A 27222-nucleotide genomic window follows, 5' to 3' on the forward strand; every position below is an offset into this window, starting at 1 on the left:
GGCGGGCTAATGGTGGATTAATTTTCTTATGATCAGGAAAAAATACAGCATGCAAGTCAAATGGAAAGGTTCTTGGTTAAGTCCAGAGGAGCTCGCCAAAGGCCACAAAGATGGGCCATTGTTATCTGATCTATACCGGTCTCCTTAGTTTTCCCAGACTAAGAAGCTTCCCATTTCCAGAAAGAGAGATTTAAATAACTGCAAATAAAATAAAAACAAGTGGAAGTAAAATAAAAATGAATATGTGCTAAGACTGAGAGAGATTCTGCAGACTGAGAAAGTTCCTATCCTTATTCTCTAGTCAGTAGCAACCCAAAAACGAAACTGAAGAGTGTTCTCTAATTGTGCCAAGAATGCTGGCCTCAGGCTTCCACAAAGCCCTAACACCTATCAAATCAGTCAGTCCCCAGGCAAACCACAAACCTCCTTGAGCTTCAGCCCATTCACTTGCAAAAAGGGGACAAAAGCTGTCCTATCCTCTCCATGGGGATATGGTGAGGATCAAATAAGATATATAATAAATTCAGAAGAAAACTATACAATATCATACAAAAAGTTGTATTATTAATGGCCAAAGTGAGAAAAGGCAGGGTCTATCTATACTAATGATCTAAAAAGATAACAGGGATAACTGCTTCAAGAAATAAAACTATGCTGGTTCAAGAGACACTGAAACACATGACCCAAAGACTTTAAGGCTATCATTTATAGGAAGATTAATATCTTTAGATCTAAATCAAATGTTGAAGGATAGCTGAGCAAAATAATAAAAGTCCTCTGATGAGAAGAAGAAACCTTAGGCTAGGATCTATGTCTCTGAAATCACTGCTATACAGTTAAGTTGAAAGAAAATAAAAGACCCCAATGTCCAAAAACAAATTTTGCAAAAGATGAAAGGAAACCCTGATAACTCTAAGTGAGGCAGCAAAGTGAACCAGGGCTTTACTCTTTTGAGAGTGACTATAGTTCGGAGGGTATCTGTTTGTGTTCAGGGGCAGAGGTAGTTGTCAGAGAGAATGGGACAGTTCAGGGGGTGTGTGTGTCTGTGTGTGTGTTCAGGGGCAGAGGAGTTGTCAGAGAGAATGGGACAGTTCAGGGGGTGTGTGTGTCTGTGTGTGTGTTCAGGGGCAGAGGAGTTGTCAGAGAGAATGGGATGGTTTCCCTCATCTCCCTGCTGCAGTCATTACTCCAAAACTCCCTTTCTGAATTTCTTTCCTCTGCTGCCCCCAACCCAACTCCACTCTCCATCTAGGGAACAGAGCTCTATTAAAGAATGAAAAAAGAAAAAGGAATGCATTTCTCCTATATATCAACTAATTCTTAAATTTTCAAGTAGTCAAAGTTGGTTCTTGAGCACAAAGATTAAAAACTAGATCCCCAACTATCCACCCAGCCATCCTCCCCAAAACCAGTTTCAATAAATTTACATTATTTCCATCAAAAAACCCCCAAAAAACTAGAGTCCTTAAGGGAACAGAGAGGAAGGGACAGGGCAAGATTCATATCCAGCAATCCACATGGGGATTTAAACTTTGCAAGGGTGACACTCAATGAAGATATGGATCAACTAAAACAGCTGACAAAAACAACCCTTCCATCTTTGGAAAAATCTATGTCAAATCTGTTTAAATAAAATTCCATCTGCATAATATAAAACATTCTGAGATGATACCAAGAATTCTGTTTTTATTCATATCCACTGCAATTAGGTACTTTGATCAAAACTGAAATATTTTAAGATACATTTCCAAGTAACCTACCTGCAACTGCATGACCACATAGTTGAATCGATCATTCCTCCCACAGCCAATAAATCTACAAACATGGTCTTTCCCTGGACAAAAGACAGACAGAAAACAGTGGAAAAGGTTATATTATGGTTTCTCTTTTTTTTTTTTTAAAGATTTTATTTATTTATTTGAGAGAGAGAGAGAGAATGAGAGATAGAGAGCATGAGAGGGAAGAGGGTCAGAGGGAGAAGCAGACCCCCTGCTGAGCAGGGAGTCCGATGTGGGACTTGATCCCGGGACTCCAGGATCATGACCTGAGCCGAAGGCAGTCGCTTAATCAACTGAGCCACCCAGGCGCCCTATGGTTTCTCTTCTAAAAAATTAATAATTTGTTTTTCTGTACAGTATTTTATAATTGAATACAAAGGGCCTGTCTTAAGAACCTTAAAAATAGGAAATCTGTATTATTCAAATTTTCTACCCACCTCCTCCTGGACCCTACACTGCTCCGTGTGTAGTCAAATACATGTTTATTGAATGAATAAATAAATGAATGAGGGAATAAACAATGATAATTTATTTAGGGAGTAAAGAATTAAAAGGTCCTTTCAGATCAACTTTGCCCAGACATCATACATACGAAAACAGAGGAGCAATAAATAAGAACTCTGTTAGGAATATAAATCCTAGGGGATATAAATATTATATTTATAATATAAATGAATTTATATTATAAATCCTGAATTTTAGATATGGTCTGCCATTCACAGATACATGACTTCAGTCCTTTAATCACTTAATCTTTCTGGGCCTCACTGATTTGGATCAGTTCAGTGGTTTTCAACCTGAGTTTTACCTATGAAATCCAAGGAGGTGCGGGCTAGGGCGCAGAGGAGAGCAGAAGTGGAGCAGGTAGCAATCTAGGGTCTGCCCTGGTTCAACAAAAGCAAATAAAGGTCCTAGAAAAGGATCAAGACTGGTGGCTCCAGGGTGAGAAGAGGGCATTTTGGCTGGAGCACAGCGTATGAAGGGAGAAGAGCATGAGAAGATGCTGGAGAAGCAAGAGGCACAAGGCCCTGAAAGGTCTTAGACTCTGTAACAAGGAAAGTGAACCACATGGAGAGGTCAGTTTTTCTCAGCCCTGGCTACTTATCAAAATCATCCTGGGAAGCTTTCTAAATTCCTAAACTCTTTACTGATTCAGAATCGATGGGGGAAAATACAGGTTGGAGCTTTTCAAAAGTTCTCTAAATGATCCAAAAGTAGATGGGCCATGGATGGACATATGATCTATTGGATCTATTGCTGGGTAATGAGAAGCATCTAAAAGACTTTAAGATGAGGAAAAACACACTTAAAACATCGTACTTTAGAACACTGCTATAGTGGCAATGAGGATAGACTATACAGAGGTCAATTCTAAAGGCAGAAAGGTCACTCTAGGAACAGTTACAATATCCCAAGAGAGAGAATATGGTTTAAATTATAAATAGTATAGGAGAGATGGAAAAAATTCGATAAATATGAGAGACACTAAAGACAGCTTTTGACTAGAAACTGGTACAATTAAATGGTAAGTTGTACCAAAATAAGAGAATATACAGTAGGTTGTATAGGCTGTAAGGGATATTAGAATGTTGAGTTTAAGGACAACCTGTTGAATTCAGCAGACAATTGTAATTTCAAGCCTGCTGCTGAGCAAAAAGCTGAACTGTAGAAATACATTGGGGAACCATTAGTTCATGGAAGGCAGACAGAACTACACACACAGATGGACAACTGCCAGGCTGGAAGAATATAAAGAATGAAAAGAAAATTAACCTAAGAACAGAATTTTAGAAAATACAACATTTAGATTTAGAGCATGGGCAAAAATAAAAGAACACATGAAGGAAATCAAGTAATAGTCAGAGAGGTATGAGGAAAATATGAGAAAGGGGTATTACAGAAATACAAGAAGAAGAAGCATTTTAAGGCAAAAGTAGCCAATGGCAAATGCTACAGAAAGGCTGAGAAGTGCCGGTTAATATAAAAATTAGGAAGTCACTAGTGAGTGGAAAGGGCGGCAGCCAGTCTTTAACGGATTAAAGTGTAAATCAAGTATGAGGCAGTGAGGGCAATCTTTGAAGAAGTTTGTCTGTAAAGTGAGCAAGTCACACGCCAAGAGCTAGAAGGGCAAGATTTGGTGAATGAATGAGAAATATATCTCAACTTGAATTAAAAAAAAAAAAACCTTTCTACTGATTGACCTAAAATATAAATACAATCTAGACTTATTTTAGTTAATAATTCTACTTCTTTTACATTATTCTCTCATTCTCTGTGCTTTTGTTGGAAAGGGTTGGAACTAGCAAGAAATAAGTGGGAGCAATAATTCCCAATGTGTACAATGCATGTGCATCACTTTACATGTATTTTATAAATGTTTGCAAAACTCTGTCACCTAGTAAATTGCAGTAAGAATGAAAGGATGAAATGATGGCCAATTAGCAACTTACTCTTTCCCTCAGCTTCAAAGGAACAATTTAAAAATCATTTAGGAAGTATTTTCTTACTATCCATTCAAGATTCCACCTTCCAGGGGCGCCTGGGTGGCTCAGTTGGTTAAGCGACTGCCTTCGGCTCAGGTCATGATCCTGGAGTCCCAGGATCGAGTCCTGCATTGGGCACCCTGCTGAGCAGGGAGTCTGCTTCTCCCTCTGACCCTCTCATTCTCTCTGTCTCAAATAAATAAATAAAATCTTTTAAAAAAAAATTCCACCATCCTAGCATATAACATTTAAATTAAGGATCTCTATTACAAAGACATTTCAACCATCTAAAAACAAAAGGCCATACTATATGTAACTCTTCTTGGAATGCTCTTTCAAAAATATCTTTATGGTACGCTATACCAAAATACTATTTATCTCTCAATAGTGAAAACATCCTACTTTTAAAAAGAAAAATCAATTGTAGATCCTTGACTGGTAAACAAAATACAAAGTCAGCAGTAAATTGTTTAGGATTTACCAACACATCTTCATTGCTTTAGGTTAGAGCTTAATGAGTTCTTATCTCACACTTTATAGCATAGTGTGCTACTGCTCTTATATTTTAGATACCTGTAATTAATGAAAATCCTTAATAAAGTTAGTTCAATAATATGTACAAACTTTTAGAAGCACGGAGAAACTACAATTTAACTGGAACAGTAATTCTTCACCACCACGTAGAGTGCTAAAATAACTAGTACAAACTGAGGATTCACTCCATGAGTACAGGGACCATACCTATCTTGCTCTGCTAACTAGCATGGTACCTGTCAGATAGTGAAATGCCCAGTCAATATCTGTGAATAAACAAATTAATATAAATAATGATAGCGAGTAAAACATGAATAGCATGGAAGTACATTGTGTCAGGCATTATATTAGGTGCTTTACATGCATTTAATCATCACAGTTTAAGTATTATTATTTTCCCCATTTTTCAGATGTGAAGAATTAAGCAAAATAATCTGTAAAAATGAAGGGAGCAGAGTAGGTTATACTTGAAGAGAATTCTAATAATTCAAAATCATTGCTGTGGAGAAAGGGAAAGAGAGAATCAGCTTGCCAAACCCAGAATATATCAGGTCTCACCTAATAAACTGTCATTTAGGTAAGAGTCCTGAGGAAAATCCAGATACCAGAACTACAGCAATCTTTATGGTAAATTAGGCAGTCTCCTAGGTTATATCTAGTTGGTAAGCAAACAAAAAAACAAGACATTCCGACGCTATGCACCACTAGGTCTGATCCTGACTCCACGTTCACAAAAATAGTTATTCAACTTCATGCACAGTAAGATTAGAAGAGAGGTCCAGAAATATAACAGAAACAACTTGAAGTCCCTAGGTAAACCCTTCTATAGACGTTTAAGAACTCCCAGTATAAAAGACATCCAAATAATCTTTTTTTTAAAGATTTTATTTTGGGGCACCTGGGTGGCTCAGTCAGTTAAGCATCTGCCTATGGCTCAGGTCATGATCCCAGGGTCCGGGATCGAGCCCCACATCAGACTCCTTGCTCAGCCGGGAGTCTGCTTCTCCCTCTCCATATGCCCCTCCCCCACACTCACGCGCATGCTCTCTCTGTCTCTCTCAAATAAATGAATAAATTCTCTTAAAAAAATAAAAAGATTTTATTTTTAAGTAATCTCTACAGCCAACGTGGGGCTCAAACTCAACTCTGAAATTAAGATTTGCACACTCTACCAACTGAGCCAGCCAAGCGCCCCATGACATCTAAATAATCTTAATGTCACTCTAGAGCAGGAGTGATGTCAAACCCAAGCCAATCCTCATTTTATTCCTACTTAATTAATTCCCATAGATTCTCATTATTGTACAGAAAGGCACCAGAATATAATAGATATACACATTTAATTTCAGCATCTTAAGGCTATATTGTCTTTGTTTGCTTGTCTGACCCCTAGACTGTAGGTACTTCTAGGGTAGGGACTCTAGTACCCAGCTGTGCACAGGATACTCTAAACAATGAATAAGTTTTTTATAATACCTTTATTGGAACATTATTAATATACCCCACCAAGTTCACCCATTTAAAGTATAATTCAATTGTTTTTAGTATATTCAAAGCTGAACCACCACCACAATAAACATTGGAACATTTTCATCAGCCCTACCCCACCCCACCAAAAAACCCATACTCATTAGTTGTCACTTCCATTTCTGCCTGCAACTCTCCCAGCCCTATGAGAGTCAGCCCCACTAATCTACTTTCTATCTCTACAGATTTGCCTATTCTGGACATTTCACATACATGGAATCCTACAGTAAGTAGTTTTTGTGACTGGCTTCTTTCACCTAGCATAATGTGTTCAAAACTCATCCATGTTGTATCATGTATCAATATTTCATTTCTTTTCATTATCAATAATATTCATTATATAGCTATACCACATATTTTGTTCAGCCATTTATCAGCTGGTTGTCCATTTGGGTTGTTTCCACTTTTTGTTTGCTATGAATAATGCTACTATGAACATTCACATACAAGTTTTTGTGTAGACATGCTTTCATTTATCTCGGGTATATATATAACTGGGAACAGAATTGCTGGGTATATGGTAACTCCATGTTTAATCTTAAGCAGTCCATAGGCACTGCTGGACTGTTTTCCAAAGAAGCTGCACATTTTATATTCCTACCAGTAACATATGAGGCTTCTAATTTCTCTACATCCTCATCAACTCTTGTTATTTTCTATATCTTTTTTCATTGCAGTCATCCTAGTGAGAGTGAACTAGTATCTCAATATAGGTTTGATTTACATTTCCATAATCACTAATAATGTTGAGCATCTTTTCATGTGCTTATTGGCAATCTGTATTATCTTTTAGGCAGAAATGTCTATTCAGATCCTTTGTTGATTTTTAAATTGGGTTGTTTGTCTCTTTATTACTGAGTTATGAGTTCCTTATATATTCTAGATAAAGTCCCTACCAGATGCATGATTTGTAACTATTTTCTCCTCTTCCGTGGGTTGTCTACTCACTTTCTTGATGGTGGTCTTTGAAGCACAAAAGTTTTTAAATTTGATGAAGTCCAATTAATCTATTTTTTATTTTGCTGCTTTGCAGTTTTCGCATCATATCTAAGAAATCACTGCCGAATCCAAGGTCATGAAGATTTAAGCATATGTATTCTTCTAAGAGTTTTAAATATTTGATCCACTTTGAATAAATTTTTTAAAAGATTTTTTTATTTGTAAGTAAATTCTACACCTAACGTGGGGCTCAGACTTATGACCCTGAGATCAAGAGTCACACGCTCCACCAACTGAGCCAGACAGGTGCCCCCACTTTCAATAAATTTTCATATATGGTACGAGGTTAGGGTCCAACTTCACTCTTTTGCACGTGTGTAACTGTGTTGGAAGACATACTCCCCTTGTGTTTCTCCTTTACTCTGACACTACTACCACATTCACAACACTTTTGACACCAGATGTGTGGGCTTTCCACACATCAAGCTATTCTTGACACCAGCTGGGTGTCCTATAATTCACTTCAATTCTAATACTGTCTACCTGGAATTTGCATCAGATCCCCAAAAGGGCTTAGTCCCACAAGACTGCCCCTACTTCAAATGCCAATCACAAGTCCCAGGCTGTTACCTGTATAAATGACCCCTTCCTTAGGTTTGACAATTTGCTCGAATAGCTTACAGAATTCAGAGAGATGCTTACATTTACCAGGTTATTACAAAGGATATAATAAAGAATACAGATGAATAGCTGGATTTAGAAACACATGGGGAAAGCTATGTGGGAAATAGTGCAGAACTTCCATGCTCTTTCTGAGTGTGCCACTCTTCCAGCACCTCCATGTGTTCACCAACTCAGAAGATCTCTGAACCCCATACTTCTGGAATTTTTACTACTTCCCAGAGGATAGGGGGTGGGGCTAAAAATTCCAAACTTCTAATCATGACCTGGTCTTTCTGGTGACCTGCTACGATCCTGAAGGTATTAAGGAGCCCACCACGAGTTTCTTCATTGGAACATGAGACACTGCTATCACCCAGGAAATTCTAAGGAACATAGGAGCTCTGTGTCAGGAAGCACTGTCCTGGCCAAATCTGGTCTAAGACCAAATATCACAACAAAAGATGCTCCTAGTGCTCTTATCACGTAGGAGATTACGTGGATTTTAAGAGGTCTGTACCAGGAACTAGGGGTAGAGACCAATATATGTGTTGTTTATTCTCTTACGATAGCCAATGGAGTTGGGCTGGCACCATTTGTTGAAAAGACTCCTTTCCCGATTGAATTGTCTCGGCACCCTTGTAAAAAATCAATTGACCATAACGTGACAATTTCTAGATTTTGAATTCTATTCCATTGATCTATATTTCTATCCTTATGCCAGTACCATAATGTCTTGATTACTATAATTCTGTAGCAAGTTTTGAAATCAGAAAATGTAAATACTCCAGCTTCATTGTTGTTTTTTTTTTCTCCAAGACTGTTTTAGCTATCTGGGGGTCCCTTGCAATTCCATATTAATTTTAGAATCAGCTTACCCATTTCCAAAGAAGGCAGCTGCAATTCTGACAGGGACTGTGTTCAATCTATAGATCAATTTCAGGAGTACTACTATCTTAACAATATTAAGTCTTCTAATCTACAAACACAAGATATCTTTCCATATATTTAAGTCTTATTTTTTCAATGTTTTGTAATTTTCAGAATGTTTTACACTTCTTTTATTAAATTTATTCCTATTTTATTCTTTTTGATGCTACTGCAAATGGAATTATTCTCTTAATTTCATTTTCAGATTGCTTATGGTTAATGTCTAGTAAGATAAGTCATCTCTTTATACTGATCTTGTTTCCTGCAATCTTGCTGAACTTGTTTAGTAGCTCTAAAAAGTTTTTAGTGGATTCCTTAGGGTTTTCTAAAAATAAGAGGTCATCTGCAAATAGAGCTAGTTTTCCTTCTTTCCAGTCTGGGTGCATTTTATTTCATCTTCCTGACTTGAATAGAAGTAGCAATTGCAGAAATCCTTGTCTTGTTTATTATCTTCAGGGGAAATAGTTGTTTTTTACTTTATTAGCTGTGGCTTTTTTGGTTTTTGGTTTTGGATTTTTTTATACATGGCCCTTTATACATGGCCCTTATCAGGATAAGGAAGTTCCTTTCTATTCCTAATTTGTTGAGTATTTTTTATCATGAAAGGGGTATTGGATTTTGTTAAATAGGTCTTCTGACATAATCATGTGGTTTTTGTCTTTGATTCTATTGATACAGTGTATTATACTGATTTTCATATTTTAAACCAACTTGGAATTCCAGGGTTAATATCACATATACCATGCTGAATAATCCTTTTTATATGTGGTTGGATTCTGTTTGCTAGTATTTTGCTGAGGAATTTTGCATCCATATTCATAAGAGATACTAGTTTACACTTTTCTTCTAATGTCTTTGCTTGGTTTTGGTGTCAAAGTACTGGCCATATAGAATGAATTGGGAAATGTTCCCTCCTTTCCTATTTTTTTCAAAGTCTAAAAAATTGGCATTAATCTTTCTTTAAATGCTTGTTAGAATTTACCAATGGAACCGTCTGGGCTTGGGCTTTCCATTATGGGTAGGTATTTTTTTTATTATATCTAATTCAATTCTTTATTTATAATAGGTCTACTCAGATTCCTACTTATTCATGAATTGGTTTTAATAGTTTACATCTTTCCAGGAATTTGTCCATTTCATGTAAGTTATTTAATTTGTTGCCATGTGTGTAGTTTTCCCTTATTATAACCCTTTTCATTTCTGTAAGGTCAATAGAAATGTCCTCTCTTTCATTCCTGATTTTAATAATTTGATTCTTCTTTATTTTTTTCTTGGTCTGTCTAGCTAAAGGTATGTTAATTTTGTTAATTTTTTTTCCAAAGAACCAATTTTTGTTTTTTTAGTTTCCCCCCTTGTTTTTCTATCCTTTATTTCATTCATTTCCACTGTAATCTTTATTATTTCCTTCCTTCTGCTGCTTTAGACTGTTTTGTTTTGTTTTTTAAGTAAGCTCTACGGCCAACATGGGGCTTGAACTCATGAAGTTGAGATCAAGAGTCATATGCTCTATCGACTGAACCAGCCAGGCTTGCTCTGCCAACTTTAGGTTTAATTTGCTCTTCCTTCTCTAGGGTCATAAGGTGAAAGGTTAGGTAATTTATTGGAGATCTTTCTGGCTTCTTAATACAGGTGTTCACTGTTATATATATAAGCAGTGCTTAAAGAGAACCCCATAATGTATGGTACCTTGTGATGATTTGTAATTAGGGAATCTACAGAAAATCACTTTGGAATCTTAGAAGATAGGGTCATTAATGCCATATACCATGTGGAACAGCCTATTATTTTTCTTTGAAGGAGATACAAGACTGATGGAAAGAAAAAAAAGTACTAGCTTAGAGTTAAATCTCAATTCTGCCACTTAATAATTATGGAACCTTAAGCAAGTCTCAGTTTCCTCAGCAGAACTACTGAGAAAATTAAATGACACAGTGTATTTATAAAGGATCTTTTTTTTCCCCCCCTGAGATCAAGAGTCAGACGCTTAACTGATTGAGCCACCCAGGTGCCCCATAAAGCATCTTCTCGGTTAACTATTCAGTGTTCATTCCCCCTTACTAATAGCACCCAAATTACCCTTGGGCAATGATCTTCCTTTATCATGTATCTACTGTCTCAATGGGCTTGATCCACTCCCAGGCCCCAAATTGGGCCTTAATTGCTCTAAGTCAACCAGAGTAATAGAGAAATTTATTTTTTGTTATAGAGATCGATTTGTTGATGGGAAGAAAATTAAATATTCAAGACATAAGGTACTCTATGCATGATATTACTCTGACGAGTATAACTGTTTCAGGGATGTTCTAATCAGAGCAAAACTCAAGTTTTATATGACAATTATGAGAAAAGATGTTATTTTTAAAGAGAGAATGTAGCTCCCTTCCAGTGCTATCAGCAACTACCTCTCAACCATGAAGGAAACCAGCATAAGAATTAAGTCCACAGTATGGAAGAGATAATCACACACAAAAAAGTCAGATGGACAGTCACATGCAAAAGAATGAAAACTAGACCCTATCTTATGCCATACACAAAAATCAACTCAAGATAAATTAAAGACTTGAATGTAAAACCTGAAACTATAAAACTCACAGAAGAAAACATATGGAATAAGCTCCTTGACACTGGTCTTGGCAATAATTTTTTGAATTTCACACCAAAAGCAAAGATGACAAAAGCAAAAATAAACAAGTGGGACTACATCACGTTATAAAACTTCTACACAACATAGGAAGCCATCAAGAAAATGAAAAGGCAACCTACTGGGAATGGGAGAAAATATTTACAAATATATATGTGATAAGGGGTTAATATCCAAAATACATAATGAACTCATACAACTCAACAGCAAAAAACTAGTCTGATTTAAAAATGGGTAGAGGGCCTGAAGAGACATTTCTCCAAAGAAGATAGTAAAATGGTCAACAGGTACATGAAAAAGTGTTCAATATCATTAATCAGCAGAGAAAAGCAAATCAAAACCACCATGAGATATTACCTCACACCCACTAGAATGGCTATTATCAAAAAGACAAGAAATAACAAGTGTTGGTAAGGATGTGGAGAAAAGGGAATCCTTGTGTTCTGTTGCTAGGAATGTAAATTGGTGTGGCCACTGTGGAAAATAGTATGGAGGTTCCTCAAAATAAAAATAGTTTCTCAAGAAACAAAATAAATGAACAAAAGGAAAACGATACAACCCCCAAAAAACCAGATCCTTAACTGTAGAAAACAAATGATTACCAGAAGAGAGGTGTGTAGGAGATGGTTGAAAGTGAAGGGGATTATGATTGGGATTGTCTTGATAAGCACTAAGCAATGTATGGAACTGATGGATTACTATATTGTACACCTGAAACTAATATAGCACTGCATGTTAACTACATTGGAATTAAAATTTTAAAAATTAAAAACAGAACTACCATATGATTTAGCAATTCCACTTGTGGGTATATACCCAAAGAAATGAAATTACTATCTTGAAGAGACACCCCATGCCCATGTTCAATGCAACATTATTTATAATAGCCAAGACATGGAAATAACTTACATGTCCATTACAAATGAATGGATAAAGAAAACGTAGCATTTATATACACAACAATATTATGCAGCCATAAAAAAATAAGAAAAGATTGCCACTTGTGTTAACCTGGATGGGCCTTGAGAGCATTATACTAAATGAAATAAGTCAGGGAAAAATTTATATGTGGAATCTAAAAAAACCAAACTCACAGAAACAGAGAACAGATCAGTGGTTCCCAGAAGTTGGGGGTGAGAGGTAGGGGAAATGGGTAAAGGTGGTTAAAAGGTACAAACTTCAGTCGTAAAATAAGTAAATCTTGGAAATGTAATGTACAGCGCGGTGATGATAGTTAACAAATTTTAAAAGTTCTCATCACAGGAAAAAAAATGTAACTGTGAGGTGATAAACTCAACCAACTAAAAAACCAACTAAACTTGTGGTAATCATTTTGCAATATATATATGTATCAAATCTTTATATTGTACATAATACAAAGTTGTATGTCAAATATTTATGTATATATAAACTGAGAGAAAAAAAGAGAATTCAGATCAAAATATACCTAAAGTCTATCCTACACCTCTGGATCTTTCAGTTTGGTGTAGAAGAAAAGTACATGTGCTCAAGACCGCTTGAGGTAAATATCAGCTTTTTCACTTACTAGCTTGTTACCTCATCTCTAAAAGCCACATAATGGGTAACAAAAGCACTTACCTCAAAGAGTTATTACACAGGCAAATCAGTTAAGGTATGTCTAATACTTAATATACCACCTGGTACATAGTAAATGTGCTCCCTATTATTATCATTAGTGATTATGAATACAAGTTTTAGAAAGAGACAGATCTAAGCTAAAATCCTGGCTCTTTACCTTACCACTTTTGTGATTGTGGACAGATTATTTAACCTCTCTTAGGCTGTATTTCCTCAACCATAAAATCAGGGGAAAGTGATGGTAAGAATTAAATCAAATAATATTTTTTATTTGTTTATTTATTTTTAATGATTTTATTTATTTATTTGACAGAGAGAGAAACGGCAAGAGAGGGAACACAAGCAGGGGGAGTGGGAGAGGGAGAAGTAGGCTTCTCGTGGAGCAGGGAGCCCAATGCGGGGCTCAATCCCAGGACCCTGGGATGGAGCCCAATGCGGGGCTCAATCCCAGGACCCTGGGATCATGACCCAAGCCAAAGGCAGATGCTTAATGACTGAGCCCCCCAGGCGCCCCTCAAATACTATTTTTTAAAAACACATTTAAAACAAAGCCTGACACAGAAAGAATAAATGACTGCTAGCCTCTTCATTACATAATAGGTACAAATTGCTTTCTAAAGTGGTTGTACCAATTTATACTTCTGCTATCAGGACATGAGGAAATTCTCTTTTCTCTATCTTCACCAACACTTAGTATTGTCACAGTTTTTGCCAGTCTGAAGGGTATGAAACAGTGTCTTGCTACATAATTTGCATTTCTCTAGTTACTAGTAAGGTTGAGCATCTTTTCATCTATTTATTGTTTAGGTTTCCTTTTTTGTGAATTTCCACTTCTTATCCTTTGCCCATCTCCCCTCTGTCCATCCTGTGACTGCCTAACTTGGCCTAGGACATCACTATGTCACAGAGTATTTACTTGGAATCCTTAGCCTCTATGTTCTCCAAATACTTTAAGGCCCTCACTGGTTCCTTGCCAATACATCCTTCCTCTCCACATTACTGGTGCCATTTAACCTCTCACCTAAAGACTCAAGCCCAACTCCATCTCTCCCTTAGGCTCAACAGGAAACATTTATGGAGCTCTAGGAACCACAGTACTCTAGATGTCATTCATCCTTTCTGCTAGTCTTGTCCTTACCTAACTCCTTGGTTCTGACAACTGAGCTTCTGCCTAATTTCCCTTTTGTTCCCTTGTCAATGCTCCTATGGATCTTTTTATACATTCCTCTTTTTTTTTTTTTTTTTAGATTTTATTTATTTATTTGAAAGAAAGCGAGAGAGCACACACATGCAGGGGGAGCAGCAGGCAGAGGGAAAGGGAGAAGGTGGTTCCCCGCTGAGCACAGAGCCCAGTGCAGGTCTCAATCACAGGACCCTGGGATCATGACCTAAGCCAAAGGCAGATGCTTAACCGAATGAGCACCCAGGCGCCCTTACATTCTTCTTTCTTATATATTTTATACATTTTTCTTATAACTTATCATTCTATAATGTCATTATTCATTCTCAGTGTCAGTTTGACTTGATTATGAACCCCTGAGGACAAAGACCGTGCCCTCTTTATATCCCTAGCTCCTCGCATAGTGGTTCACATTTACCAGGCATCTAAGAAGGTAAGAAGGGAGAATGAAAACAATCATTCATAAACTATCTAGTACTCTGTACTTTCTAGGGCTAATGTCATTTGCCCCTTCTTCTCCACTCTACTGCCCCTTTCCCCACCCCCCCTCCCCAGGGCCAAATGTCTACCTTAGAATGATAAGCATGAGTTTGCCTTGTCCTGTGCTCACTTATCTTTTATAAACATCCTACTGAACTCCCCTGACGATGACTCCTTTAATGAATTACCACCTATTATCTATTGACAAGCTCAACCTGCAGTGTCTCTTCTGGACCCCATCCATTCTGTCACATCTGACTGTACTTCAGGCCAAACATGTCCCATAATGTCACTGGCCACACACTATTCATAAGATAATCTCCTCCCAAAATACTGTTTTTATCATGTCATTTGTCTAATTAAGAAACCATAAACAATAATGCCTACAGAAATACCATTAAAATGGTGAACCCAGGGGCACCTGGGTGGCTCAGTCGTTAAGCGTCTGCCTTCGGCTAGGGTCGTGATCTCAGGGTCCTGGGATCGAGCCCCGCATCAGGCTCGCTGCTCAGCAGGGAGCCTGCTTCTCCCTCTCCCACTCCCCCTGCTTGTGTTCCCTCTCTCTCTGTGTCTCTCTCTGTCAAATAAATAAATAAAATCTTTAAAAATAAAAAAATAAAATGGTGAACCTGGATTTCTCCACTAAACTACTAAAAATGATGAATGAATTCAGTAAGGTCTCAGAATACAAAACCAGTATAAAGAAATCCATAGCACTTCTATATACTAATAACGAAGAAGCAAAAAAGAAAAATTAAGAAAACAATCCCGTTTACAATTGTGCCAAAAATAATAAAACACCTAGGAATAAACTCAGCCAAGGAGATGAAAGACCAGTACTTTGAAAACTATAAAACACGGATAAAAGATATTGAAGATGACATAAACAAATGAAAAGATATTCCATGCTCGTGGATTGGGAGAACAAATATTGTTAAAATGTCCAAAATACCCAAAGCAAACTACAGATTTAATGCAATCCCTATTAAAATACCAACAGCATTTTCCACAGAAGTAGAACAAATAATCCTAAAATTTTTATGGAACCATAAAAGACACTGAATAGCCAAAGCAATACTGAGAAAGTAGAACAAAACTGGAGGTATCATAAACCCAGATGTCAAGCTATACTACAAAGCTATAGTAATCAAAACAGTATGGTACTCACATAAAAACAGACACATAGATCAAGAGAACAGAATAGAGAGCCCAGAAGTAAACCCATGATTATACGGTCAATTAAACTGTGACAAAGGAGGTAAGAATATGCAATGGGAAAAGGACAGTCTCTTCAACAAATGGTGCTGGGAAAACTGGACAGCTAAATGCACAAGAATGAAACTGGACCACATTCTTACATCATACACAAAAATGAACTCAAAATGGATTAGAGACCTAAATGTGAGACCTGAAACCTTAAAAATCCTAGATCAGATCACAGGCAGTAACTTCTCTGACACTGGCCATAGTAACATTTTTCTAGGTATGTCTCCTAAGGCAAGGGAAACAAAAGCAAAAATAAACTATTAGGACTACATCAAAGTTAAAAGCTCTGCACAGCAAAGGAAACCATCAACAAAACTAAGACAACCTACTGAATGGGAGAAGTATTTGCAAATGATATATCCAATAAGGGGTTAGTACGCAAAATATATACAGAAGTTTTTAAAGATTTATTTAAGAGAGACAGAATGAGCTAGAGAGAGAAAAAAAGAGAGTGCATGCGCGGGGGGGTAGGGGGAGAAGGAGAAGCAGACTCCCTGCTGAGCAGGGAGCCCCACTTGGGACTCGATCTCAGGACCCTGGGAACAAGACCTGAGCCAAAGGCAGATGCTTGAACGACTAAGCCACAAAGCACCCTCAAAATATATAAAGAATTTATACAGCTCAATACCAAAAACAAAAAAAGCAAATAATTCAATTAAAAATGGTCAGAAACATAAGCAGACATTTCTCCAAAGACATACAGATGGCCCACAGACACATGAAAATATGCTCAATGTCACTAACCATCACGGAAATGCAAATCAAAACCATAAAGAGATATCACTTCACACTTGTCAGAATGCCTAAAATCAACAACACATGAAACAAGTGTTGGCGAAAATGTGGAAAAAAAGGAACCCTCTTGCACTGTTTGTGGGAATGCAAAGTTATGGAAAATGGTATGAAGGTTCCTCAAAAAATTAAAAATAGAAATATCCTACAATCCAGTAATTTCACCACTGTGTATTTACCCAAAGAATACAAAAACACTAATTCAAAAAGATGTATGCACCCCAAAGTTTACTGCTTTATTTACCATAGCCAAATAATGGCAGCAACCCAAGTGTCCATCAATAGATGAATAGAACCCTACAAGAACTACTGAAAGGGGTCCTCTAAGCAAAGAGAGAGCCTAAAAGTAAAATAGACCAGAAAGGAATACAGATAATACACAGTAACAGTCACCTTACAGGCAATACAATCGCACTAAATTCATATCTTTCAATAGTTATCCTGAATGTAAATGGGCTAAATGCCCCAGTCAAAAGACACAGGGTATCAGATTGGATTAAAAAAACAAGACCCACTGACATGCTGTCTGCAAGAGAATTATTTTAGACCCAAAGACACCTCCAGATTTAAAGTAAGGGGTGGAAAACGATTTACCATGCTAATGGACATCAAAAGAAAGTTGGGGTGGCAATTCTTATATCAGACAACTTAGATTTTAAACCAAAGACCATAGTAAGACAAGAGGAAGTACGCTACATCATAGTTAAAGGGTCTATCCAACAAGAATATCGAACAATTGTAAATATCTATGCCCCAAACATGGGAGCAGCCAATTATATAAGCCAGTTAATAACAAAATCAAAGAAATACATCAACAACAATACAATAATAGTAGGGGACTTTAACACACCCCTTACTCAAATGGACAGATCATCTAAGCAAAAGATCAACAAGGAAATAATGGCTTTAAATGACACACTGGGGGCACCTCGGTGACTCAGTTGTTGGGTGTCAGCCTTCGGCTCAGGTCATGATCCCAGGGTCCACCCAGCGGAAGCCTGCTTTTCCCTCTCCCATTCCCACCTGCTTGTGTTCCCTCTCTCGTTCTGTCCCTGTCAGATAAATAAATAAAATAAATTAATTAAATAAATTAAATAAATAAATAAAATCTTTTTAAAAAAATAAATAAACGACACACTGGACCAGATGGACTTCACAGATATATTTAGAACATTCCATCCCAAAGCAATGGAATACACATTCTTCTCTAGTGCACATGGAATATTCTCCAGAATAGATCACACCCTGGGTCACAAATCAGGTCTCAACCAGGACCAAAAGACTGGGATCATTCCCTGCATATTTTCGGACCACAATGCTTTGAACTTGCACTCAATCACAAGAGGAAAGTTGGAAAGAACTCAAATTCATGGTGGCTAAAAAGCATCCTACTAAAGAATGAATGGGTCAACCAGGAAATTAAAGAAGAATTAAAAAAATTAATGGAAACAAATGAAAATGAAAACACATATGTTCAAAATCTTTGGGATGCAGCAAACGTGGTCCTAAGAGGAAAGTATATAGCAATACAAGCCTTTCTCAAGAAACAAGAAAGGTCTCAAATACACAACCTAACCCTACACCTAAAGGAGCTGGAGAAAAAACAGCAAATAAAGCCTAAACTCAGCAGGAGAAGAGAAATAATAAAGATCAGAGCAGAAATCAATGAAATACAAACCAAAAGAACAGCAGAACAGATCAATGAAACTAAGAGCTGGTTCTCTGAAAGAATTAACGAGATTGATAAACCCCTGGCCAGACTTATCAAAAAGAAAAGAGAAATGACCCAAATAAATAAAATCATGAATGAAAGAGGAGAGATGACAACCAAAACCAAAGAAATACAAACAACTATGAGAACATAGTATGAACAACTCTATGCCAGCAAATTAGATAATCTGGAAGAAATGGCTGCATTCCTAGAGACATATAAACTACCAAAACTGAACCAGGAAGAAACAGAAAACCTGAACAGACCCATAACCACTAAGGAAATTGAAGCAGTCATCAAAAATCTCCCAACAAACAAGAGACAAGGGCCAGATGGCTTCCAAGGGGAATTCTACCAAACATTTCAAGAAGAATTAATACTTTTGCTTCTGAAGCTGTTTCAAAGAATAGATATGGAAGGAAAACTTCCAAACTCATTTTATGAGGCCAGCAATACCTTGATCCCAAAACCAAAGACCCCATCAACATGGATGCAAAAATTCTCACCAAAATACTAGCCAATAGGATACAACAGTCCATTAAAAGGATTATTCACCACGACCAAGTGGGATTTATTCCTCGGCTGCAAGGTTGGTTCAACATCAGCAAATCAATCAATGTGATACAATACATTAATAAAAGAAAGAACAAGAACCATATGATCCTCTCAATAGATGCAGAAAAAGCATTTGACAAAGTACAGCATCCTGTCTTGATTAAAACTCTTCAGAGTGTAGGGATAGAGGGTACATACCTCGATTTCATAAAAGCCATCTATGAAAAACCCACTGCGAATATCATTCTCAATGGGGAAAAACTAAGGTCAGGAACACAGCAGGGATGTCCACTATCACCACTGCTATTCAACATAGTACTAGAAGTCCTAGCCACAGCAATCAGACAACAAAAAGAAATAAAAGGCATCTGAATCGGCAAAGAAGAAGTCAAACTTTCACTCTTTGCAAATGATATGATACTATATGTGGAAAACCCAAAAGACTCCACCCCAAAACTGCTAGAACTCATACAGGAATTCAGTAAAGTAGCAGGATATAAAATCAACACACAGAAATCAGTTGCATTTCTATACACCAACAAGACAGAAGAAAGAGAAATTAAGGAGTTGGTCCCATTTACAATTGCACACAAAACCATGAGATACCTAGGAATAAATCTAACCAAAGAGGCAAAGGATCTGTACTGAGAAAACTATAAAATACTCCTGAAAGAAACTGAGAAAGACACAAAGAAATGGAAAAACGTTCTTCCATGGATTGGAAGAACAAATATTGTCAAAATGTCTATGCTACCTAGAGCAATCTACACATTTAATGCAATCCCTATCAAAATACCATCAACTTCTTTCAAGGAAAAATTTGTATGGAACCAGAAAAGACCCCGAATAGCCAGAGGAATGTTGAAAAAGAAAAGCAAAGCTGGTGGCATCACAATTCCGGACTTCAAGCTCTATTACAAAGCTGTAATCATCAAGACAGTATGGTACTGGCACAAAAACAGACACTTAGATCAATGGAACAGAATCGAGAGCCCAGAAATGGACCCTCAACTCTATGGTCAACTCATCTTTGACAAAGCAGGAAAGAATGTCCAATGGAAAAAAGACAATCTCCTCAACAAATGGTGTTGGGAAAATTGGACAGCCACATGCAGAAGAATGAAACTCGACCATTTCCTTACACCACACACAAAAATAGACTCAAAATGGATGAAAGACCTAAATGTGAGACAGGAATCCATCAAAATCCTTGAGGAGAACACAGGCAGCAACTTCTTCGACCTCAGCCGCAGCAACTTCTTCCTAGAAACATTGCCAAAGACAAGAGAAGCAAGGGCAAAAATGAACTATTGGGACTTCATCAAGGTAAAAAGCTTTTGCACAGCAAAGGAAACAGTCAACAAAACCAAAAGACAACTGACAGAATGGGAGAAGATATTTGCAAATGACATATCAGATAAAGGGCTAGTATCCAAAATCTATAAAGAACTTACAAACTCAATACCCAAAGAACAAATAATCCAATCAAGAAATGGGCAGAAGTCATGAACAGACATTTCTGCAAAGACAACCAAATGGCCAACAGACACATGAAAAAGTGCTCAACATCACTTGGTATCAGGGAAATACAAATCAAAACCTCAATGAGATACCACCTCACACCAGTCAGAATGTCTAACATTAACCACTCAGGAAATGACTGATGTTGGCGAGGATGTGGAGAAAGGGGAATCCTCCTACACGGCTGGTGGGAATGCAAGCTGGTGCAGCCACTCTGGAAAACAGTATGGAAGTTGCTCAAAAAGTTGAAAATTGCACTACTGGGTATTTACCCCAAAGATACAAATGTAGTGATCTGAAGGGGCACCTGCACCCCAATGTTTGTAGCAGCAATGTCCACAATAGCCAAACTATGGAAAGAGCCTAGATGTCCATCAACAGATGAATGGATAAAGATGTGGTGTGTGTGTGTGTGTGTGTGTGTGTGTGTGTGTGTGTGTGTGTGTGTATAATGGAATATTATGAAGTCATCAAAAAAATGAAATCTAACCATTTGCAGTGACATGGATGGAACTAGAGGGTATTATGCTAAGTGAAATAAGTCAATCAGAGAAAGACAAGTCTCATATGATCTCACTGATATGAAGAATCTGAGAAACAAGACAGAGGATCGTAGGGGAAGGTAGGGGAAAATGAAACAAGATGAAACCGGAGAGGGAGACAAACCATAAGAGACTCTTAATCTCAGGAAACAGAGGGTTGCTGGAGTGGAGGTGGGTAGGAGGGATGGGGTGGCTGGGTGATGGACACTGGGGACAATGGTCAGTGCTGTGAATTGTCTAAGCCTGATGATTCACAGACCTGTACCTCTGAAACAAATAATATATTGCACGTTAATAAAAAAAATTTTTAAAAATAGATGAATAGAAAAAGAAGATGTGATGTGATGTGCGTGTGTGTGTGTGTGTGTGTGTGTGTGTGTGTGTGTGTGATGGAATATCACTCAGACATAAACAAGAATAAAATCCTGCCATTTGCAACAACATGGATGGATCTAGAGGGCATAATGCTAAGCAAAAGCAGTCAGAGAAAGACAATTACCATATTATATCACTCATACGTGGAATTTAAGAAACAAAACAAAGAAAAAAGAAACAAAAAACAGATTCTTAACTATGGAGAACAAACTGGTTACCCAGAGAAGAGGTGGACAGCGGGATGGGTGAAACAGGTGATAAGCACTGAGTAATGTATATAAATGTTTAATCATTATATTATACACCCACCTAATATAACACTGTATGTTAATTATACTGGAATTAAATTTTTTTTAATTTACTTTCTGGAAAAATAAATGAAATAAAATGGTGAACCTGGAATTCACGATTCATTCTACATTACTTACCAAAATTCATTTCCTTCAGTTCTTCAACATATATCATACACTCTGATGAAGTCAGTTTGTTTTTTTATTCTCCTATGAAAATGTGCTACTTTGTTTTTTGCTCACATTACTCCCCTCAACCTCATTTCCTCAAATCAAATACAACCCTCAAATCTAAATATCCCTGTAGGAAGTAATATCAACCAATTAAAACTCAGGATTAGATTTTCAGGTATCAGCAAGTTAGTCACCTAGCAACGCCCTGAGGGAAAAAAATAAACAAGACTATTAAAATAAGTTTCCTGGAGTTGAGTAAGAGTGATCAAGTCTGGTGCAAAGATGGAAGTAGAGAAAGAAGAAAGTCAGCAAGGTAGCACTGATCACTAAGAGTCATAGATTGTTGCCCTCAAGAAAACACAGTATGCAAATATACAACAAATCAATTTTAACTCCCTGCTTATGTGTCTCTTATGTTAAAGAAATCCTTTTAAAGATTAAAGGAATCCTGATGGGACACCTGGGTAGCTCACTTGGTTGAGTGTCTGCCTTCAGCTCAGGTCATGATCCCAGGGTCCTGGGATCAAGTCCTGCATCGGGCTCTTTGCTCAGTGGGGGTCCTGCTTCGCCCTCTCCCTACAGCATCCCTGCTTGTGTGCGCTCTCTCTCTCACACAAATAAATAAAAATCTTTAAAATAAATAAATAAAGGAATCGTGAACATACAAACCAAATTTTTACCCACCACTCCAAATACCACCACTAAGGCTTTCTCTTTTATCTTCTAGCTCTTGAATAATCTAAACCAATAGGGAATGTTTGTGGTCTGTCACCAAACTGTGCAAAAAAGAAATAATCAGTGATATCTCCACTCAAAAAAGACAATAAGAAGTAGACTTAATTTAGATAGGTAGATAATATCTACAGATATTATAGGCAAGGTAGCATCTTGCTAGTTAAACACAGATTTTAATTGTGTGAGGAAAAAGGATTTTTATTCATCTGACACACATAATGATAAACGCTTCCTTACTGTCCAAAATCTTTTTTTAAAGGAATAGATAAGCTGTACTCTAAAATACATGCATATGGAGTGCCTGGGTGGCTCAGTCAGTTAGGCGGCCGACTATTGGTTTCAGCTCAGGTCATGATCTCAGAGTCCTGGGATTTGAGCCCCACGTCAGGCTCTGTGCTCAGTGAGAAGTCTGCTTGAGGATTCTCTCTCTCCCTTTCCCTCCCCCCGAACTCATACTGTCTCTCTTATATAAATAAATCTTTTTAAAACTAAAAATAAAAAAATTAAATAAATGCATATAACCTAATGAATCTTTTTGTTCTTACAGTTTCAAATGATCATCTACTACCCCTGCTTTCAATCCAAGAGCTTAAAAAGATATGACAAGTGATGGTATGGTGGTCTATATCCCAGCATTAAATATTAATGCATAACAATGTCACACAAAAGGCAAATATGTTATTTTATATGATTTTTATATGCCAGAAAAAAGTAAAACAATCAGAAAGAGGCATCGATTATTTTCCTTTTTAAATAAAAAAAGCCATATAGTAAGTGAAAAGCTAGCTAAAAATATCCCTAATCCACTAATGGGGATGATCTGGAACTCAACAAATTCCAGGTCAATGGCAAACTAGCAAATACTGGGAGATTCTGCAAAGCTGGACTACTGTACTGCTAAGGACACAACAAAACCAGTCTTAGCTTCCTCACCCATCTATCATTTATTCCTCTTATTTACCCACTCACACCACCACCAAACAGACAAACCACACCCAATCTAACAATAACAGCTCATGAAATAGTTATACCAAGGAAGACAGAAAAATATAAGGCATAAGTCCTGTCCTCAAAGAATTTACTATCTTTTTGAAAGAAATGAACTTACTGTAAGATAATATGACAATATAAGATCAAATGATAGCTTCTAAGAACAAAGAATAAGCACTGTGAGAAATCAGCATTGAGGTGGATCAGAATGCTTAGAGCATAGAGCTTGGAACTTGACTGCGTTAACTTGATGGTAAAACAAAAAGAATGCTGAATCCTCTAAACCAAGTTCCCAGGAAAAAAAATCGAGCCAAGAAGTTTAAGGAACAAAGGCTCCTCTTAGCTTTCATGAGGACGCCCATCTAATGATTCCTTAGGTTCTAGTAGCTCACCAGGAGACAAAGGCAAAGGAAGTTTCCAAGCTCTTCACTGTAGCTAACCATCACAGGGAATTATATCATTTAAACAAAACTATCCTATCACAATGGCCAATTGAAAACTATCAGGTTTTTGTGGTTAGAACGAAAAAGAACACAATTTCATCACCCTATCTATTCAAAAAATGTACTTGGCTATTACAAAAATGTATGAACAAATGTATGCAAAAATAGGAGAGAAAAGATCAAGAACTGGGGAACCATTCCAAGAAGCCCAATATCTGCATAGCAGGTGTTGCAGAGAAGAAGGGGTAAAAAATTAAGGGGGTGGAAATCATCAACACTTCCCGAGAAAAACCTTCCTGAGAAAAACCTTCAAATCACAAGTTTCAATAAAAGACAAAGACAGGCACATTAGATGAAAACACACCCATACTATGGTATATCATCATGAAATTGCAAAACCCTGGGGGAAAAGAGAAAAAATTAGACATTTCCAAAGTAACATGAATCATAACAGAATTACACTTCTCAGCTGCTACAAGGTAATATGAAGACAAATTTCGGAAGTAAAATTATTTTCAATCCAGAATTCTATATCCAGCCAGTTTTTCATTTAAACATGAGGGTAGGATAAAAACACTTTCAGACTGGGGCACCTGGGTGGCTCAGTTGGTTAAGCATCTACTTTCGGCCCGGATCTTGATCCCAGGGTGCTGGGATCAAGTCCCACATCAGGCTCCCTCTGGGAGGGAGTCTGCTTCTCCCTCTGCCTCTGCCTGCCACTCCCCCTGCTTGTGCTCTCTCTCTCTCTCTCTCACTCTGTCTCTCCCAAATAAAAAAAAAAAATTAAAAAAAAAACAACACAACACTTTCAGACTTCCAAGAGAGGTCTCAAAGACATACCTCCTGTGCATCCTTTACTCAGGAAACTATTAGAAGAGGTGATTTACTAAAATGAGACTAAACAAAAAAGAAAAAGGGATTCAACAAGGCATACAATATAAAAGAGAATCAAAGAGAATCCCCAGGAAGACACTGAAAGGTGATCCAAGGATGATACTTGTGAATAGACAAAATACCAAGCTGGACTAGAGCTGACTAGGAGGTCCCTGGAGAGACTTCCCTAAGAAGAGGAAATCAAGAGTTGTGCAAATCAGTAGTTCATCCTTTTTTATTGCCAAATAATATTCTACTGTATGGATATACAACCCTTGATTTATCCATTCACTTTCTGAAGTATACATTTTTGGCAAGTAAGAATAAAGCTGATATAAATACATGAACATAAATTTTCATTTCTCAAGGGTAAATGCCTAGGGGTAGGGTTGCTGGATCACACAGTAAATCCATATTTGACATATCATAAGTATATGCTTAATTGTTTTCCAGAGGAACTGAATCATTTTGCATCCCCACCAGCAATATGTGAGGGTTCCAGTTGCTCCACATCCTCCGCAGCACTTGGTACTGTCATCAGTTTTAATTTAAGCCATTCTAATGGATGGACAGTGGTAGCTCACCATTTGCATTTAATTTGCATTCCCCTAATGGCTAGTTATGCTAAACATCTTTTCACGAGCTGATGTGCGACTCTATATCCTCTTTGCCAAAGCCTATTAAACATTTTTAAGTGGCTTGTTTTCTTACCATTGAGTTTTCAGAGTTCTTTACATATTCCAAATATAAGTCCTTTGCAGGTATGTGATTTGCAAATATTTTCTTCCAGCCTATACTCTGCCTTTAATTCTCTTAACAGTGTCTTTGCAAGCAATGGTTGTAATGTGATGAAGTCCAATTCATCAATTCTTCTTTTATGAATCATTCCTTTGGTGTGATGTGAATAACTTCTTGTCTACATTCAGGTCACAAAGATTTTCTCCTATGTATTCTTCTAAAAGCTGTACAGTTTTATATTTCAAATTTAGATGTGTGGTACATTTTAAATTCATTTTTATAAATATGTGTAGTTTAGATCAAGGTTCATTATTTTTGTATGTGGATATCCAATTGTTCTAACACCACTTATTGAAAAGATTGTTTCCATTTTGCCACTTTGTAAAAAATTACTGGCCATATTTGTGTGGGCCTATTTAGGTAATCTCTATTCTATTTCATTGATCTACATGTCTTTCCCTTTGCCAATACCACAGTCTTGATTATGATAGCTTCATGCTGTTTTTTTAAATCATGTAGTTTGATTTTTTCCAACATTTTTCTTTTTCAAAATTGTTTTGGGAGTGCTTGGGTGGCTCCATCGGTTAAGCATCTGCCTTCAGCTCAAGTTATGATCCTAGAGTCCTAGGATCGAGCCCCACATTGGACTCCCTGCTCAGTGGGGCATCTGCTTCTCCCTCTCTCTCTGCACCTCCCCTCATTCTCTCTCTCTCAAATAAATAAATAAAGAAAATCTTTAAAAAAATTGTTTTGGCTATTCTCAGCCCTTTGCTTTTGTAAAGAAATTTTAGAATCAGTTTATAACAAAAGCAGTGCTGTTGGGATTGTTTTTATCAGTACTGCATTAAATCTATAGATCAATTTGGGGAAAATCAACATCTTTACTATTGTGATTCTTCATTCATAAATACATGTTTCTCCATTTACTTAAATCTCCTTTGATTTTTTTAAATCAGCATTCTATAATTCTCAGCATAGAGATCCTATACATATTTTGTTGCATTTATGTCTAAGTGTTTCATTTTGGGGACGCTATTATAAATACCTTTAATTCAGTTTTCAACTGTTTATCACTAGTATATAGAAATATGATTGTTTTTTGTGAGCTGACCATGAATCACTTGCTAAACTCATTTACTCTAGAAATTTTTTTGTGGATTGCTTAGGATTTTCTACATAAGATGATTATGCCATCTGCAAATAGGGGTACTTTTATTTCTTCCTTTTCAATCTCTGTGCCATTATTTCTTCAAGTATTTTTGATGGACCACACTCATTCTCTTCTCATTCTGGGTCTCTGATGACACAAATATAAGACCTTATCATAGTTTCATAGGTCCCTGAGGCTGTATACTTCTTTATTTTTAACCTTTTCCCTGTTATTCAAATTGGATAATTTCTGTTTATCTATTTTCAAGTGCACAGACTTTTTCATTGTCATGTCTACTCCGCTACTGAGCCCTTTA

General features: G+C 37.0%; 1 protein-coding gene across 10 annotated transcripts in view; it reads right to left on the minus strand.

The window, feature by feature from the left end:
- TTBK2 (tau tubulin kinase 2) overlaps nucleotides 1–27222 on the minus strand; it is a 155331-nt gene that overhangs the window by 72288 nt on the left and 55821 nt on the right. For 9 of the 10 annotated variants that reach the window (XR_003515711.2, XM_027570402.2, XM_027570405.2 and 6 more), the window contains one exon: nucleotides 1761–1834. The exons of the other annotated variant lie outside the window; for it this stretch is intronic. Coding sequence is in view for 8 of the 9 variants with exons in the window: in XM_027570402.2 (XP_027426203.1) it covers nucleotides 1761–1834 (74 nt within the window). In the remaining variant the exon portion in view is untranslated. The remainder of the gene's footprint in view (nucleotides 1–1760; nucleotides 1835–27222) is intronic. 10 annotated transcript variants of the gene reach the window in all.

The sequence above is a fragment of the Zalophus californianus genome, chromosome 6, assembly GCF_009762305.2.
Source record: "Zalophus californianus isolate mZalCal1 chromosome 6, mZalCal1.pri.v2, whole genome shotgun sequence".
NCBI classification, from domain to species: Eukaryota; Metazoa; Chordata; class Mammalia; order Carnivora; family Otariidae; genus Zalophus; species Zalophus californianus.